The sequence below is a fragment of the Seriola aureovittata genome, chromosome 4 (genome assembly GCF_021018895.1).
Source record: "Seriola aureovittata isolate HTS-2021-v1 ecotype China chromosome 4, ASM2101889v1, whole genome shotgun sequence".
Taxonomy (NCBI): Eukaryota; Metazoa; Chordata; class Actinopteri; order Carangiformes; family Carangidae; genus Seriola; species Seriola aureovittata.
In genome coordinates, this window is record NC_079367.1 from 7,160,763 (window position 1) to 7,178,722 (window position 17,960).

Consider the following 17,960-nt stretch of genomic DNA (forward strand, 5'->3'; position numbering starts at 1 on the left):
GTCATTGTTGAGGCTGTAATTGTAATTGTGGTAATGTTTAAGTGTACTGGGATGTACTGAGAAGTGTTCCTAATATTTTGTCAAATCTAATTCCTATAAATGGGATGGACAAAATATTAGGAACACCTCTCAGTATAGGGTTAGTTTATATACAGAGGTGTTAAAGTGTGAGACCACTTTCCCATGTAGCCTCACATGTTGCTCCATAGCAGCTCTAGTATCGCTCAGTTTTAAAGTCAACCAGCTGACTATTACTTTAACTTTCCATCTGGCTCCATCATCAGGATTAATGTTTAATTTTTTCCAGACTTTATGACAAAGCTAACAACATTCCCATGAGCTTCAGCTGCACTTTGTGTTAAGTTTTAATTAAGAAATGTTACTGTTCCAAAAACTATAATGATGAATAGAATTATTATTAGCTTTTGTGTTTTAATGTGAACGTTTATTCTTGACAGTGGGAAGAGCAGTTTCACAAAAATGAAGAGCTGTGTAAAAAGCTGTTAAGTGCATCTTTGGATGAGTTTTTTTTTTTCTTTTATATTTTTCTTTTATTTTGATAGTTTCCCTTGTTTTGACTCTTCTAAATAGCCCGTCAGCTGTAGCATCAGTCGGTAATACTGTTTACCGACTGTTCCTGAATTATTTTATTATCCATCTCCACCTGACAGATGTGATATTAACTGTCTGCTGATCTGGTTTCAATTCAACTACAGAGCCGATCAGCACATAAAAAAACAAACAGTTATTGTATCCCAGGACTACAGCAGCCATGACAACAGATTTAACATCCTCCGAACAAAAACACTTTATTTCTTATTTCTGAACAATTCCGACAGGAGACAGACGATCGCTCTTCTCTGATCCCTCCTCCAGATATGAATTCATATTTTTCTGTAAACTATCCTCATCCTCCTCTTGTCAACTCCTGTCATATCAGTGGAAGGATTAAAAGATGTAACTACATCTGGAATACAAAATAAAAAGTATCGTCCTAAGATCTGAGATTTGACACCCGGATTAAAGGTTTATTGAAAGATTATTTGGTATTAAAGATGATTATGATATGCAGAGATCTCTGTCCAGCACTGGACGAACAGTGGGCGCTACTGTCTGTCATATTTGCCTCTGTATTATACCTCTCATGTAATATTTCAAAACTTAAATCCAGGCAGAATTACAGAGCCTGTAAGCTGATAGACCCTGAGCTCTGGCTTTAATTTAGTTCTTATTTTTCTTTTTTTTTTTCCTTCCCTCTGTCCAGCTATCCCTCCTGATACGTACAGAACAGGGAGATATGAAAAAAATTTATTTTGACTTAGAAAATAATTATTCCTGTCATGGTATCTTACCACAAGGAATCATTTTAATCAGGATGTTTTGAAGGATAATACTGGCGGGGTCGCAGCATTAAACATGCCGCGGTTCAGCTTAGAGCAGGAAAACAGGAGCCGGCGTCTGTGAGGAGAATCCATGAACATGAACCAAAGTGTTTCCACGGAGGAGGCCAGTCGACCGGTGATTTGATGCCTTCTAGTCGTCTTTTCTTTACTAATAAATAAACATGAGACTCCAAATATACTGACAAGAATGAGGCATGGCTCTCGACCTTTTGCAGATTGATACAGACTGAGGGTCTTCAGTCAAAGCAATGCTCACCCAGAGACTTCTGGTTCCTATTTTGGGGAACTTTACTCAGTAACTACATTATTTACATTAAACACCAGGCCTACCTCCACAGTGATTTCCAACCATGTACTTGTACTCCAGAGGGTGCTCTATTATGTGCCTGAAAAACGAGTTTGCAAGCGAGCAACCTTTTCCGTCTCATGGCCGACTTGTCGATTCATCATTTGTCTCTTGACTCTCTGTCCTTTTAATGCTTCCTGTTGCTAACCAGCTATCCTTCCTGATGCTCTGGTTTTTGATTGAGTTTTTTGATCTTTTAATGCACAATTAGACTGATAGCAAGTATCACATTTTCTTCCTTTGCATTAGAAATATTGTAAATTTGCAAGGTTGTATGTTCATCTCTCCATTTCCGGCCTATTCTTTGCAAAATGTTGCTTGTACCATGAGAAATAGCAGCTGTAGATTGTTATTGGTTGGAGAAATATCCTAAAACACCAAGACTGTGTTGCTTCAGGAACAATTAGCAGATTGAACTCGGAGCTGGGATGAAATTAATCAATTTATTCCCTTAAATATGCAACAAAGACAAACCAATGACAACGCAACAACTACACATATATATGTTGTATATTACAGGTTTGTTTGACGTACAATCACCTCTGGCAACACACGGGACAGACTGAGACATTGAAAGTGTTGTAAGAGGAAAATACAAGGGGATGTGACACAAATGTTCAGTGAGTTTGATCATTTTCCGCGGCTCATGCTTCACGTTCAGGGTCGTCAGAATTCGAGAAAGTTGGTGACGATGGCAGCGTTGTAGATCAGGTCTGAGATGTACCCCATGGAGGTCTGTGGTCCCATTTGTGGGTGGTGATGATGGTGGTGGTGGTGATGTCCTTGGCCCTGAGTTACCTCCCAGTACACCGGCTGAGGGTGAGAGGGGACTACTTGGTCCACAGAGGCGTGCACGCCTCCGCCCCCGGCGCCGCCTCCGTACACGGCCTGATGAGCCCCAGATGGAACCAAACTCTGGGGCTTGAAGTTCCTGAAAGCCTGGTAGGAGCGAGACGAGGCCGGGTGGTGGTGTGGCGGCCTGGTCATGGGCTGGGGAAAGGAGCTAGGAAGAAAACCAGGGAGCGCCGGTCCCAGGTGCTGCTGCCGGTGATGCTCCTCCTCCCAGGGTCGAGACTCTGAGGGTTTTGAGGAGGCGCCCAGAGGGGCCTGCTGGTGGTGGAGCGACGAGGAAGACGGTGGAGATGACACAGGGTTGCTGTAGATTTGGATCCAGTCGGAGTAAATTTGCGGGACGTCCTCGGAGTGGTGGTTCTGCTCCTGCCTGAATATGTCCTGCAGGGTGGTTGGCGTGGGGAAAGCAGAGGTCATGGGTCCAGAGCAGGACTCCACAGATCCTCTAACTCCCAGGACAGGCTTGGTGGACTTGGGGAGTCTGCCAGTCTTGATACTCCTGGCTCTTCTGTTCTGGAACCACACCTGTGGAGAATAATGTACTTCACCAACTTGATGACCAACATCTAATAAATTACAAAACCTTTGATCAGTCATATTTTGATGTTTTCAAAATATAGTTTTATCATTTTTGGGGAGTTTTGCAGCTAATCAGAGGAGCAGCAGACTCACCTGGATCTTGCTCTCCGGCAGGTGAGTGTGCGCGGCCAGCCTCTCCCTCAGGGTGATGTCCGGGTAGGGAGTCACAGCGAAGGCCTGCTCCAGCTCCGACAGCTGGGCCCGGCTGAAGATGGTCCTCTTCCTCTTCCTCTGACCCTCCGTCAGACCCGCGGCTCGGTCCGGCTCCGGGGAGGACACGGCGCTCTCACTCCGCGCATCTTTTAATATAAAATCAAAGGAGGAAGACAAACTTTCAAAATAAAATGAAATAAAATAACCTACATCAACGTAAAATAGAATAAATAAGAAGGAGGAAGAGAAAAGGGAGGTGAAGAAACATTTAAATTTAGATGGTCAAAAAGCACAATAATGTTATGTCAACGTTTTCTGGGCCTTTAAAATTAAATCACATGTTGAAAAAAATAAAATAAAAATTCCATTTACAAATACATCTAGAAGATCCAGATATTTGGATTTTGAATTTTTATTTATTATTTATATATGATCTATTTTCAGGTAATAATTTTCTCTTACAGTAGAATAATATTGGCATAAAACACGTAGGCCTACTTGTTTAGAATCTTTTAATTTATTTTATTTTGAAAATAATTCTCTCGTCTTGACTTCTGCTGTTTAATTAATTTCACATTGATAGAAGTTACTTCCAAAAGAGAATTGTTTCATTGTCGTATCGATTAATTTGCATCTGCTGCGGTTTCTTGAGTGAAACAACTACACGAGGCAAACAATGAAATTTATCAAGGATATAAATTAATTGAAATAAAATGCTAAATCCATCTTATTATTATTCTGTAGATCGTATTTAACTCACCTTTACAATGGTCCTGTTCTCCGAATAACGCTCTAAAATCCATCATGTCTTTCTGCTGGTTCTGCTTCAGTGGAGAGAAATCTGAGTCCATGAACAGAGCCATAACCCCCAACTCACACACAAACACACGCACAGACACACACACATCAGCTGCTCGGCCTTCACTGATGCTGGCAGCTGAGGAGGAGTTTCCACTTCTTATATCCAGATCAGACGGGACACCTCCCACCACCACCACCACCACCACCACCACCCTGCAAATCCAGGTGTTGTCCACCTCTGCCTCTATAATCCCCCAGTTTACTGAGAGCAGAGCAGAGTTGTTTTCATGCTGAGTTACATTATGTGATCTTCAAGTGCTCTGACTTTGAAGACCTTTGAGGACCTGAGTAACAACACTACAGGACTGTAAATACAAATGTGTGTATATATGTGTGTTATAATAACAGAGCACAGATCAGGGGAAAATAACAAAACTTCTATTCATATATTTATTCATATAAATTTTATTAATTTATATTATATTTATATAAATTATATTCATTCATTGACCCAATGATTAATTCAGTCATTGCTTCATTTCCGCAGGAGTCTCGTAAGATTGTTAATGGTCTATGTGAAAATAAAATACCAGTAGCCTATAATATATATAATAATTTAATTTGCTTTTGAAATTGTTTTAAAAATGCCATAAAATTAACAAAATTCTGAAGTCAGGATAGGAATAATAATATCATGTCTAATCACCCATGTGTTATGAAAGACATGGCTCCATGTTTGAAAAGCCAAATGTCCCAATAACACAGAAAAGTGATCTCTTTTTATAACTCTGTCACTCACTAAACAACCTGCTGCTCTTATAAAAAAGTATCTCTCTATCTATCTATCTATTTTAAACGAACTGAACAGTGAAATTATCCCACAAAACATTTCCAAGTAGGTCACAGGGCTATTAAATCTCCAGCACAGTTCACACAGTGATATTATCACACCTGATTCCTGATGGAGAGAACTTCACTCACTTCAGGAGATGAGACACACTTTCTCAATTTCTCAACATTTTAATTCAAAATATAATAAAAGAACCTCTTTCCCTCTTGTATAAACCGTCTTTGATCATATTATTGTGTTTCTATCATATTGACTTCTTTGTTTAAAGCCTGTTGTTCAGAGCAGAAGAGACGAACTCACGAGAACTGATCAGCTGTTCTTATTCCCCTGCAGCACTACTGTCACTAAATCCACCACAGGGCTTCTACAGTTAATATCAAGGGTTTAAAAAAAAAAAAAACACCTGCAGTGACGTCACTGACTGAGGGTGTGGCCTGAGGTGGATGAGGCTCTATGCAGCATCAGTTTGTTGTTTTTAACAGCCACTAAAAGACTCAAACAAACAGTATGAAGCTGCAAACTGATTCCAGATGAACCTGTTCGTCCTGAATCATGTTAAAGTTTATTTATTTTATTTTTTCCTCTTCTTCTTGTTTTGTGATGTTACATTACATTACAATACTTTTCTTTTTTCTCCCGTTTGATCCTCTGTAAGAAACACAATCTCTACATTTAGGTGTCAAACAGCACAGTTTATTGATCTCATTCCCATACCTCATCCTCATTTCAGTAACACAATATTAAAGCATGTGGGTGTAAATATCACTCAGCAATCAGCTCATCATCATTTTTTTCCTGCATTTTTTGTGTGTTTTTCCTAATGATGAGACAATTCAAAAACCGAGTGTCAATCAAACAATTATATTTCTTCAGTGACATTTGTGAATCATACATCCATCCTGGTGCAATGTTAAAGTCTAATATTGACTCTAATCTTGTGGTGATAATAAAAGACACAGCAACATTTCAACTCTTTGTCCAATACATCGCAACTACAAACACACACAAATAAAATAAAAATAAAAAACTACTGTTGACAAACCAGCCCTGACATTTGTGTGTCATTAGTGTTAAACAACATGGGTGCACACACATACACAGTGTTCTCCCCAACAATGTCCGAGCTGTGAGCACGTCACCTGCAGCATCTGCAGGAATGTTCACTAATCCACCACCAGGGGGCAGCAAAGTCTTTTCAAAGCACTACCAAGCCAGCTCTGAATCTCCTTTCAGCTCAGAGTTGGGTGCAGACAATGAAGAACCTGCTGAACACAGCAAAGAGGGGGCTGAAAAAGTCTGAGTCTGAAAGGAGAAAATCTTCAATCCCAGATGTTTGAGCTTCACTCAAACTTGCGCAGGTGGTTGTAGAGGGACTGGACGTAGGTGAAAACACACATTGGGTCTGGTTTACGACCCATGATCATCATGTCGTCCACCTCGATCAGCCGATCACAGCCCGCCTTCACTCTGGAGACACAGACAGAGAAACACAAGTCAGGAGGGAAAGCTTCAATCTGCATGGAAAATTTTGAAAAGTCATAATTTCATTGTTGTTAAGCTGAAAAAAAGAGCATTTATGGACGATGAAACAGAATACATTATATACAACAGAATGCATATTTGTGTGGAATGGATCAAAATGTTTCAGCTGATTCGGTTTAAGGTTGTTTGGCCTATTGATTGATCTATAAAATATCAGCAAATGTCAGGAAATCACAGTTTCCTAAAGTTGAAGATGCTGTTTTTCCTTTCAAAATGCAAAGATATTCAGTTCACAATGATATAAAACAGAGAAAAGCAGCACATTCTCACATTTGAGAAGGTGAAACCAGAGAATATTTGGTATTTTGTCTTGAAAAATGACTTAATTAGTTGATTATCAGAATTTCTGTTGATTGATTGACTGATTGAGTCTAACATTGTGTCTTGGATAGTTCTGACGAAAATACAAATTTTTCCTTTACATTCTAACAAACATGTTTTGAGGAGTTAAAGAAGGAGACTATTTGTAATAATTCATGTATATTTATTGTCCTATAAGTCTCTGCTCTGTGATCTCGTTAAGAGGTCAAACCTAAAGCTGCCACTGTATACGAAGGATTGATTCTGTGACCAAGTGAATATTGTTTTTCAGTCAAACCAGCTTAATTCTACAGCAGTGTTAAAAGAATAACACATTCATAAATCAAGTGGTATCTTTAAGCCCTGGCATACAGCATGTTCACGTCCATGCAGTGTGCCTGTATAATGTCTGATCTATAGCATGTGGTCTGTAGGTGCAGTATCTGGCTGAGGAAACAATAAGCCGCGCTCCGTGAAGCTGTGCAGTCAGGCAAAAGGAATGCACATCTTTCACCAAACACACAGAAGAAAAAGGCATGGCGAAGCAGACAGGACAGGCAGGACTATCGCCATATAAAATGTGTGCATGGTGTTGTCTCGAGTAAAACAGCAACTTCACAGAGGACAATAAAAATCAAAGCATAAAAGAAAACAAATTAATAAACATTCAGCCACAATAAAGTAAAAACTTTCATTGTTGATGCAGTCAAGGCCCATAAATCCTTTGAGGCTGATTCAGCAAATTTCAGAAACCACGACTGACTCCCAGTTAACTAATGGGTGTTTGTCCTGTTGCGTAATGAGAGCAGTGAGAAGTTAAAGGAGTAGTTTGACATTTTTAAATAGGGAAAATAAACGTATTCACCTTCTTACTGAGAGTTAGATGAAAAGATTAATACCACACTCATGTCTGTGTGTTAAACATGAAGCTACAAACAGCAGGCAATTAATGTACTTTAAGACAGGAAACAGCTAGCCTAGCTCTGTCCACAAATTTAAAACATCCGCCTACCAGCACATCTAAAGCTTGCTAATTAACAAGAACCATCTCATTTGTTGAATGTGTACAAAAAACCAACAAGGAAAAATAACATGTTCTGCTTCCAGCTGGAGTTGTGAAGTGGTTAGCCTATTAGCATAAAAACAGGAAGCAGGGGGCTGCCTCTTTGTAGTTCAAAAATATATATACCGACACTTATAAAGCGCACAAATGAACATGTTGTATCTCGTTTTTTAACTGTGCACAAACACACAGCTCCATATTGGTATCTCTTCTTGCCTCACTCTCAAAAACATATGGTGTATTTCACCAACTTAATTTAGCCTGTTAGCATGCTAACATTTGCTAATTAACATAACAGTCAATGTTAAGATTTCAAAATATGGGAGATTTTTGTGGGGTTTATTATTATTTATTATTATATAAAACTGAGAAAAGCAGCAAATCCTCACATTTGAGAAGCTAGAACCAGAAAACATTTGGTGTTTTGGCTTGAAAATTACTTAATTAGTTGATTATCCAAGCGGTTACTGATTAATCTTCTACTGATTGACTTGATGCTTCAGCTCTGCATCATATGACAGGTGCCTGTATCAACACAACGTTCAGAAAACAGCCAATATCAGCCTAATATATCTAATTTATCATTAGATAAATGTCACATGAACATAAAATTATTCAGTTTTGTTAAACTTGTTAATTTAACAATGATCAATTAAGAACAGCTGCACACACTACCTGAATCAGGTTGTGAGTTGCCAGGTTGTGGTAACAGATGGGTTGAAATCAGGGTCCGAATTACGAGGGGATTGACCCCCCGATTAAGAGATGGACCCCCAAAGGGTCGTAAAAACAACAGTCCGGGGAGGGGGGTTGCAATATCTATATATTTTTATAACCTGTAATTATAACTATTACAATATGTTCCGATATTCATGCTTGGAGGAATTTTGTGATACGATTTCAGACACCCCTAAAGTGGACCGTACCATTTCCTGACCCTGACGTAAAGTCTTGTTTACGTTCCTTACTCTTGTCAGTGGTTCGCGCTGCGTGACTCTGCCCCCGTGCGACAGTGATGGTAAATGTAAGTGGCAGTAACAAACTATCCCGTTGGTTTAAGACACTTAACTATCTTAAACACAGATTGAAGTATCTACATATGAATGCTGATATCATCTTGTTTCTAACTTTAACCTTAAGTTACAGTTTAGCTAACTAATGTTAGCTAGCTGATAGAGCCCATTCATTTCCAATGTTAGCTTGTCATTTCATTACCAATGTCTAATGTTAGCTAACACTGGTGCTCAGTCATGAGCAGTGAGACAGTGGGGGATTAGTTATGGTACAGATACGTTTTGACATCAATATAGAGTTTATTATTTATGTTAATAGTCTTTTGTTTGGCTGTGGTGGCTTAGTTAGTATTAGTTAGTACTTTTTTAAGAAACACCCTCTTTGTTTTCACTCAGGAATTTGGGAGTTTTATCTGGTTTGGTAATTGAACAATATTAAACTACATGTGTGATGGATGCTTAGTAATTGCATTAGCAGTGGTGGAAAGTAATTAAGTACATTTCAACTTTTTGGCTTCTTACATCTTACAAAAAGCAGTGTTTAATCAGGGTTGGGTTGTTAACAGTCCACCAAATAGTGATTTTTTTTTTCCCTCTAAACTTCTCACATGGTTTTCATTTCCATAAATGTTGAAATGATCTAAATGAATGATATATTTGAAAAAAAAAAAATCAAAGATTAGAGAACAAGTCTGAAAACTGAAAACAGATTTGTGAACCAGAACTTTGTTTTTTCTTCTTCCCTCTCTAATTAATCATCTGACGAACCCTCAGATTTATCTGGTGACCCTGTTTGTGAGATGGGATTTTCAGCAGTTAAGGACACGGACAGGAAATCTCGCAACATGCTCCGCACAATGAGTCTGTCCTCTCTTCTTTCTGTGGACATCAATGGACCACCTTTGGAGATCTTTGACCCTACTCCACTTCTGACATCCTGGGTGAAAGCTGGTCATTGTTTGTTATCATCATGGGTGTGCGGGAAGAAAGCCCAGGAGGGTCAACCCAAACCTCTGTGGTCAATTTTTTAAGGTAAGACTGATTTGATAGAGTTTGTGTTATGCTACTTTACGGACTGAAACATCACCCTACCTACTCCTTAGAGGCATAGACCACACAAAAAACTGTTTTATAAATAAATAAATAAACCCATATTCCACTTTTCCATAGAATTCATGTGTTTCTCACTTCTGAATTAATGTAAAAGATAGGATTCACTCCAGCTTAGGCTTTTGAGCAAATAGAGTCCTATGTTTTCCATTCATTTTGGTATTGGGACCAGTACAGGACACTATATGTAATGTTGAATGAGATAATGTGGAATATTTAGAGTATTGTGGTCTATGCCTTTAATGTTAGTCAGGCACAGGCCTAGATGCTGTATGGTGACAACACATCTGCCCAGCTCTTTGCTAGGTTGATGGTGTTTTTGGTTCTGCTACAGCGTTTTGTGGGTCTGTATTTTGGTGGAAATGATGGTCTGCTGTTGTTGTTTGTGTGTGTGTGGGTCTGATGTTCCGGCAGTTGCTCTTGAATTCTTTGTTGGTGAGCCTGTGACTACAAAAGTTGTTGTGTAGTACATGCTTCATCAACTGGTGTAATTGAATTTGATTCATCATCATCGTCTACAGACTGTAGACAATAAACAAGCATGGTACTGTAGGGATTGTAAGACTTCAATTCATTGAACCACGCGCCTGCGCTGTACTGGAAAAAAAAGTTGATTATTTATAATAAAGGTTGAGGGCCGTGAAAATTACTGGAGTTTCCCAGGAGAAACAACAAAATGGGACGCCGCCGGGAGATCATCGTGAAATACGGGAAACTCCCAGGTATGAATTAGCACTAAAAACAATGTACAACTGAGGCTGATGGGAACGTCATTAGTTTTGCAGGTGATCAATAAAAAACTGTTATGATGATTCCATAGGATTAGAAGTTAATCAAATTAATCCACTTCATGCAGTTTAATAGCATTCTATTCAATAGTTGCTGATATATTTCACAACAAAACAAAAATATCGATATAACATTTTTGTTTTCACCAGAGTCACTAGGATCCATCCTCTGGGGGCCGTGATTGTCCAAATGATATTGTTGTGGCTAAAACTGCATCATATCAATAAACCTGACAGAAACAGCATTAACATAAATTGTGATATTGCCGCCACTCACTCTGCGGTTCCAAAGGCTAGCTCGAAGTTGTGTTTACGGTTGCCGGGCGACAGGGCGGTGTAGTCGAACTCGGTGGGGAAGAAGGAGTGGACGAGAGCACAAAACGCCATCCCGTCACTCCAACTGGACGAGAAGTTCTGGATGTCGATGTTCTACGGAGAAACAAAGGAAAAAGATTTCGGTGATGATGTGGCAAGAGTGTGCATGTGTGTTACTGTCATTTCAGACCTCTGTGTGCAGACAGAAGTAGGTAGAAGAACATGACTTGTAAAACTGACTGGCAGCTTGCTGGAGCTTCATAAAGCCATCTCCCCATTTACTGTCTAGCCCATAATTATGATGGATAAAACAGACTTTCCTCTGCTCTCCTGCTTTTTGGTCTGTGACATGCTTTTGAAATCATGTCATTTCAAGGCTATTCTTTATTAGTTTGGAGTTTGTCCTTGAATGAAATGCAACATGTCAAGTCACTGGATGAACCTCTCTCTGTCGTGTGTGTGAGAATGTTTGCTCCCAGTTAATAAGAGTCTGTTGGCTATGACTGTAATCAGATCCACATGGAGCAGCTGGCACAGGGGGCCGTGAAGAAAACAGTACCAGAGTGCAGCGATGTGTCGGTGTACTCACCCATGACCTAAACTCCCTCATCCCCAAAACCCTCACATATATACACACCTGAAATCACAAGGACACTCACTTCCACACAGCTCTATGGTTGAGAGGTAGATAATTAACACATTAGCACTGTGCTGACGGGTTAAAGCTATAAGAAAGACAGGAGCTATGCTAATTTAAAACAGATGAAATGTATCTCTCATTTCATGCACTTTCTGTGCTGGAAATTTTGCATCTTTTAGCCCATTTAAAACAAATTGTGTAAAAATTTCATTACTGCTCTTTTTTTAAATGTTTCTCCTACTTTGGCTAACTATGGCACATATACTGAAATATTAAACAATGTCTATCAATGCAATTTTTGTAAAACTTTTTTTCTGAGCGTTTGACAAGAAGATTGATACCAGTCTCATGGCTGCACAATAAGTGCATAGCTGGAGCCAGGAGGCAATTAGCTTAGCTTAGCATAGTGTCTAGAAGTAGGTGGAAATACCTAGCCCAGCTCTGTCCGAAGGACTGAACGGTAAATTCAAAAACTGACATTTACCTCTTAACTTTTATAGAAAGAGAAATGTAAAAACAACAGTTTGTGGTTTCACAGGTAGTTATTTGCTTTCTTGAACAACAACCACGTGTCACAATGAGGTTTCCATCACTTTTTGTGTATGATTGTAACAAATGAGATATAATGTGATAATAATTGAGCTTTAGAGATGCTGATAGAAATAATTTTTAACTTTGACAGGAGCCAGGCTAGTTGTTTCCCTCTGCTTCTGGTCTTTATGCTAAGCTAGGCTAGAAACAGCCCCAGTTCCTTAATTAACAGATGTGAGATCTTCTTATGTAACTCTCAGAAACACAGCAAATAAGTGTATTTAAAAAAAAAAAAAAATCTTTAAATAAATCAATCAATATCTACAAAATAGCTACTTAATCATTTCTATACTATAAAATAATATAAATATATAAAATCTACTTGTAAAGATTTGGTCGTCCATCAGTATAATCATTAACGTCTCTTTAAATCCCGTACTTATCTATTTTTGTCAGAGTAACATTATTATGGTGTGACACTGCAGTTGAAAACCTGCCAGAAAGTCAAACCGACAGGGCTAACAGCTGGAAGACATCTTGAAAAGGATAACATGGATTTATCATCTTATTGCATTAACATGGCTGCTGCTGCTGCTGCTGTAGTGCTGAGCTTCAATCTTCCACACAGGACATGAACACACCATCAGCTTTCCACTACATTACCATTTGACAATAACACGACTTTGACAACAATGGAAGCAGACACGCTGGGTTACCTTTCTCAAGCAAGTCTGTGCCAGTTAATTTTCATGCTATTGTGAAATGAAGACACATGAATGAACTGGCACAAAGGTAATCAACTATGATCTGTTCTGAAAAATGGTGCAGTGGCGTAATGGTTATGCAATTTGTAGTTAAAGCTTTGAATTTATCTGGACGTAATATATGAACTAAATGTTATAAAATATGGATCTGTATAGATTTATACTATCCTAACCTTAAAATATATGTAATGTAATGTAATGACACAAACACATTATCAGAGTTGTGTCTGAAAGATACCTGGTAGCCTATGGTCTTTGAACGGCACCACTCAAGAAGGATCTGTTTGATGCTGCTGGCGCTGGACACCCCAAAACTCTGAGACCGCTTCAGTTTGGGTTTGGAGTCCACTGGTTTGGGACAGCTGCACAGGAGCAGTTGGAAAGGCGGCAACAAAGATTTATCAGACTTGTATTTACCATTGTTTCCATTGTTACCCAAATGCAACATTAAATTGCATTTACCTGTTACTTGCTTCAGAGTCCAGTCTCTCAAAGATAGAGCGACGAGCCTGAGCTCCAATGTTACGAGGCAGAGTCTGTGACCTCACCAGTTCCCTCCTCCTCTCTCCTATCTGCCCAAAGGACTTGCCATTGTTTGTATCACCATCTCTGCAGGACGGGAGCACAGAGGGGTAAGACTAACAAAATTTATCTGACCTGTCCTGAAAAGATGTCCTTCCTCTGTCAGTTGACGCTCACCTGTCATGGTGCTGCAGCCCTGAGTAGGTCACAGACTTGCTCGGGGCTGAATTAGCCTTTTCTGGAAAAGACAAATATCATAGTAAATCATAATGTTGTAGATTCAAACAGGATATCAGGATATGTGTCTGAGAGCAGGGCTCACCCTGAAGGCGGGGGGATCCCAGAGCTCTGATAGGTGTTGGGGTCCATGTCTTCACAGAAGATACTAACAACAAAGACAAAGGAAACTGTCATTTAAGAACTTAATCATGCTGCATTCATGTTCGCTAGACAAACGGTTAGCTACCTGATTGAATCGGAGACTCCTCTATCGGTTGGGGCTGGTTGATGGTAGTGAGTGATTGAGGAGGTGAGGCCTCAGAGACAATAGAGGTCCGAGAACCAATGGGACTGCTGGGGGAGTCCGGAGAGCTCTTAATGTCCGCTGTCTTGGTCGTAGCGGTGATGGGGAGGTGGGGCATCCGCATGGCGACAGGGGCTGTGTGCTCGTGTGGGAAGTCGTTGGGTGGAGAGATCTTACCGTGCACCAACATTGAGTGTTCTAGTTGGATACAAAGATTTACAATGATCACATTAATGGAAGTTCTTGGAAAGGGGTCATGGCCAACTGTACAGTTTCCCTGTCTGAAGCGTTTTAGCTATTTATAGTTCAGTGTTTTGGTTTGTCGTCCCACGAACTCTACTCTCATTAGACCCAGTCACTTCCAGCAGCAGCAGGTAGATGTTTTCAGGTTGGTGGAGACCAAAACAGAGCAAAAGGTAGAGAGTGAATATGGGATTTACACTTACAAGGTGAACAATAACGCTACTACAAACCAATGATAGTTTCGCTCCCTACTTGTTGGATTTGTACTAATAGGCAACTGTTTGCTAACACATTAACCATGCGAACCTTATAGTGAGTAACGTAAGATTTAAGAGAGCCTAAAAAGAAGCTTTAGGCTCCATATTTTACACTTCCTGTGTTTTATTTGAATAGTTGATCCATAAGAAGATATATTTGTGGTTTTAAGAAGTAAAAACCATCTCAGTGTAGTTTTACATCTCCTCTCTCAAGGCTTCTCTCTGGAACTCGGGTCGGTGAGCCAATCAGAAGAGAGGAGGATCTCGTCTGATTGGCTGACTGTTTTCTGAGTGATCCAATAAAAATATAGCAGATTTCAGGTAAAAAACATTCAGAGAAACCAAATCCTGCAACGTTGGATGGTGGGTCCAGGTGCTTGGGGCGTGGCTGAGAGCGGTGACTGCTTTGTTGTGACATCACAAAGTTACAGGAAGTCCTGACGGCTGGTTTTAAGGCTCAGTTTCTGAATACAGGCTGTGTGCATTTCTCTGTGGACTTTGATACTTTCACAGTATTAATATAGAACCTAGACCTGATCTATAATCAAACTACACATGGAAATATCAGTTTATACAATATGGGACCTTTAAATACTTCACAAAATATATTTAATACCTTTCTCCAGTGATTTAATACTGTGACTGTCTGTAAAGATGGACTCACAAAACACAAATTAAAAAAGAACAGGGAACTGACTGAACTGAAAAGAGGCTGGGAAAATCAGACATTTAATCACTAATATGCATCAAGCTCCAAGAACAGTGGATCCTACATTTCCCTTATTCCAACTCAACAGCATGTTTTTGTTAGACCCTCCCTGTCTGAGAGTCTAATATAAGTCTCCCAAAATCCAGACCTTAAGTTTGTAACCCAGGCTTTCAGTTCAAGATTTACAGTCTCTGAGCCCAGGCTAACCAAACTTACCCATGATCCCTGATGACATCAACAGGACCTGACAAATCTCTTCCAGAGCCACAGAAGACAATATACAACTGTTCTCACAGGACTCCCTGTGAGTGAACTGATCTTAAAGTGTGAAATCAGTGGACTGCCCCTTTAAGAGAAAAACTTTTTGAGGCTTCAAACAACCCTGACAGTTATAATGCGGTTACCTGTTGCAGCAGCATGCCCGTTCTCCTGCCCAGCATGTGTTGGGGCGGGATCCACCTCTATTGGCTCCTCTCGCTCAATGCTCTGAAACACACACACACACACACACACACACACACACACACACACACACAGTCATGGTTAAGAACAACACACTAACAGCCTTCATTGCTTTTAAAAGGAGCATGAAGTCATGTTTGACCTTCACTGGAGATCGGTAGGAGGGCTGGAAGGAGGCAGAACGAGCTGGAAAACAAGCTTTGGAAGCCAGAGATTTACCTGCTGAATGAATCGTTGTGGTATTGTTCGGTTGTATTGATTACCCTTAGTGTTTGTTTTGCCACAGGGGAGTAAAAACTCTACTTTAATTTTGTGTTGAGATGTTGAAGCACTAAAATGTTGTGTTTGGATCAAAGAGAAAGATCAGGGAATCATGTTCCTCTGGTTTGAACAAAAAAAGAAATCCAGATGTCCGCTGCTTATTGAGTCATTGTTGGACCATTTCACTCTTTTCAGGTTTTAGGCTTTTCTTCCAACATATGGGCTTTTATGACACGACTTAATACAAAACAAAACAAACCAACAAATCGGCACGGCACGAGTCAACGCACTTCAAAGTCGGACATTTGACGGCACAGACTTCAGAGACGTATTGTAGGTGTGAGAGGAACCAGGGCGTTCTGTTCTGTGTGTCTATCTCCCCCTCGTGCGATAAGAGCCGGGACGTCTTTGTTTTAAATCAGTCACTGCTGTCGCTGATGTGCTCTGTGATGGGAGAGCTGCCAAAATCTGTCCGGTGATCTGGCGGCGTGACTGCTAGAATGACTGAGATCAGGTTATAATGTCAAACATCATCAGCATCTGAAGTTCAGTGTCTATGTGACCCTGTCTATTTCCCGTCTCTGTGATCAGCGCAGATCCTCAGCAGAGGCTCTCCTTCCTCTCTCCAAACACAATCAGCCACATGGAAACAGCTAATCACCATTCCCCAGCAGATACTTCTATCTCAAACTCTTGACCGTGTGGTGCCGCTGACCCTCATAGGTTGTGGGTCAAGCTGTCACTTTCCATGCAGCCCTGTCGGACATATAGATGGAGCTTTAGTGTGTCGATAGTCATAGAACAACACAGCTCAGGTCAACAGTGCAGCGCTGATAGCTGCGCACGTTTTATCAAGGTCACATGTCACGTTTTATCTGTGTCGGTCTAACAGACCCTCAAACAGGTTTTCAGGAGCCGTCACGCAGCCCCAGGCGGCCATGTAGGAGATCCTCCGCTCTTTGGAAACAAATTACAAACGAACAGCTGGTTGTGTTTCAGACTTGGCTGTCACAGTGGAACTAAATAGACGGGGCTGATTCCTGTGCCGTGTTTGACTGAGAACATTATTTCACCACTGATGCATCTGATGCACAGAGTCTGTGTTTAGATAAATTCAGCGTGTTTGGAAGCAAAACTGCAGCATCTGGTTTAAAAGCACAAAATTAACGTGAATGTGATTACACGGAAAACCTGAAGCTGCTAAATGCTGCGCGATTCACAAGCTAGTTAGTTATGCAGTGTCCTGTTTCATGCTCAGTAGGCAAACAAAGCAAAACCAAAACAACAAGCTTAAAGGTGCTAAAGTGGTAAAAAATAATAATAAAATAATAATTTACTGTGTGTGTGTCACTACAAACGACCCCCTTTAGATTACACAGTTATTTTATCTATTGATCATGTAAGAATGTAGATTACATCTGTTTTAAAGAGACTGTCCTATGGGTTATTATGACCCATGCTTACGTTTTGTTGCTTGGAGACATCTAGTGGCTGTAGTATTTATGAGTGGAGCGGAGGGAAAAGTGCGGTGACGTAGTATAAAGAGCGGCAAAGTCCTCGACAGGACGAGGTTGTGGTGGATGGAGATACAGTGCGTGCTGCAGTTGCCCTTGTGCGTAGGAATACGGTAGGAAAGGGCTGTTTAACATCAAGATAAAGTGGTGAAAAATTTCACTATAAAGTGTACACTTAAACTGATATTAGCTTTTTCTTCTGTATTTTTTTAAAAGTAGCTAAACAAGTTTTTGCGGATGGCTCCATCCACAGCAGCTCTTCACTCAGCTCCTGAGCACGCTGATCTGAATCTACTGCAGGTAACACGCTGACTATAGATAATCACCTCCCACAACCCCACGACAAATAACCCCAAATATCACTTTTAGCAACTATTAGCTGGGTGAACCAAACTGCTACTCTGCACATAATGAAATGA

General features: G+C 40.2%; 2 protein-coding genes across 3 annotated transcripts in view; both read right to left on the minus strand.

Annotated features, from left to right (window-relative positions):
- Positions 1 to 2,139: 2,139 nt before the first annotated feature.
- LOC130168086 (homeobox protein SEBOX-like) lies at positions 2,140 to 4,275 on the minus strand. The gene is made up of 3 exons (XM_056374673.1): positions 4,094 to 4,275; positions 3,274 to 3,479; positions 2,140 to 3,126 (listed from the first exon to the last, which is right to left on the minus strand). Exons 1-3 carry the CDS (start codon positions 4,194 to 4,196, stop codon positions 2,416 to 2,418), a joined length of 1,020 nt encoding a protein of 339 aa, XP_056230648.1. The 5' UTR covers positions 4,197 to 4,275; the 3' UTR covers positions 2,140 to 2,415.
- Positions 4,276 to 5,655: 1,380 nt separating this feature from the next.
- The window catches only part of smtnl (smoothelin, like), a 32,564-nt gene continuing 20,259 nt past the window's right edge, over positions 5,656 to 17,960 (minus strand). For both annotated transcript variants that reach the window (XM_056375157.1, XM_056375156.1), the window contains exons 3-10: positions 15,709 to 15,790; positions 14,039 to 14,293; positions 13,895 to 13,957; positions 13,750 to 13,810; positions 13,513 to 13,659; positions 13,289 to 13,412; positions 11,078 to 11,229; positions 5,656 to 6,451 (exon numbers count right to left, since the gene is read on the minus strand). In XM_056375157.1, coding sequence (XP_056231132.1) covers positions 6,325 to 6,451; positions 11,078 to 11,229; positions 13,289 to 13,412; positions 13,513 to 13,659; positions 13,750 to 13,810; positions 13,895 to 13,957; positions 14,039 to 14,293; positions 15,709 to 15,790 — 1,011 coding nt within the window. In that variant the 3' untranslated portion in view covers positions 5,656 to 6,324. The remainder of the gene's footprint in view (positions 6,452 to 11,077; positions 11,230 to 13,288; positions 13,413 to 13,512; positions 13,660 to 13,749; positions 13,811 to 13,894; positions 13,958 to 14,038; positions 14,294 to 15,708; positions 15,791 to 17,960) is intronic.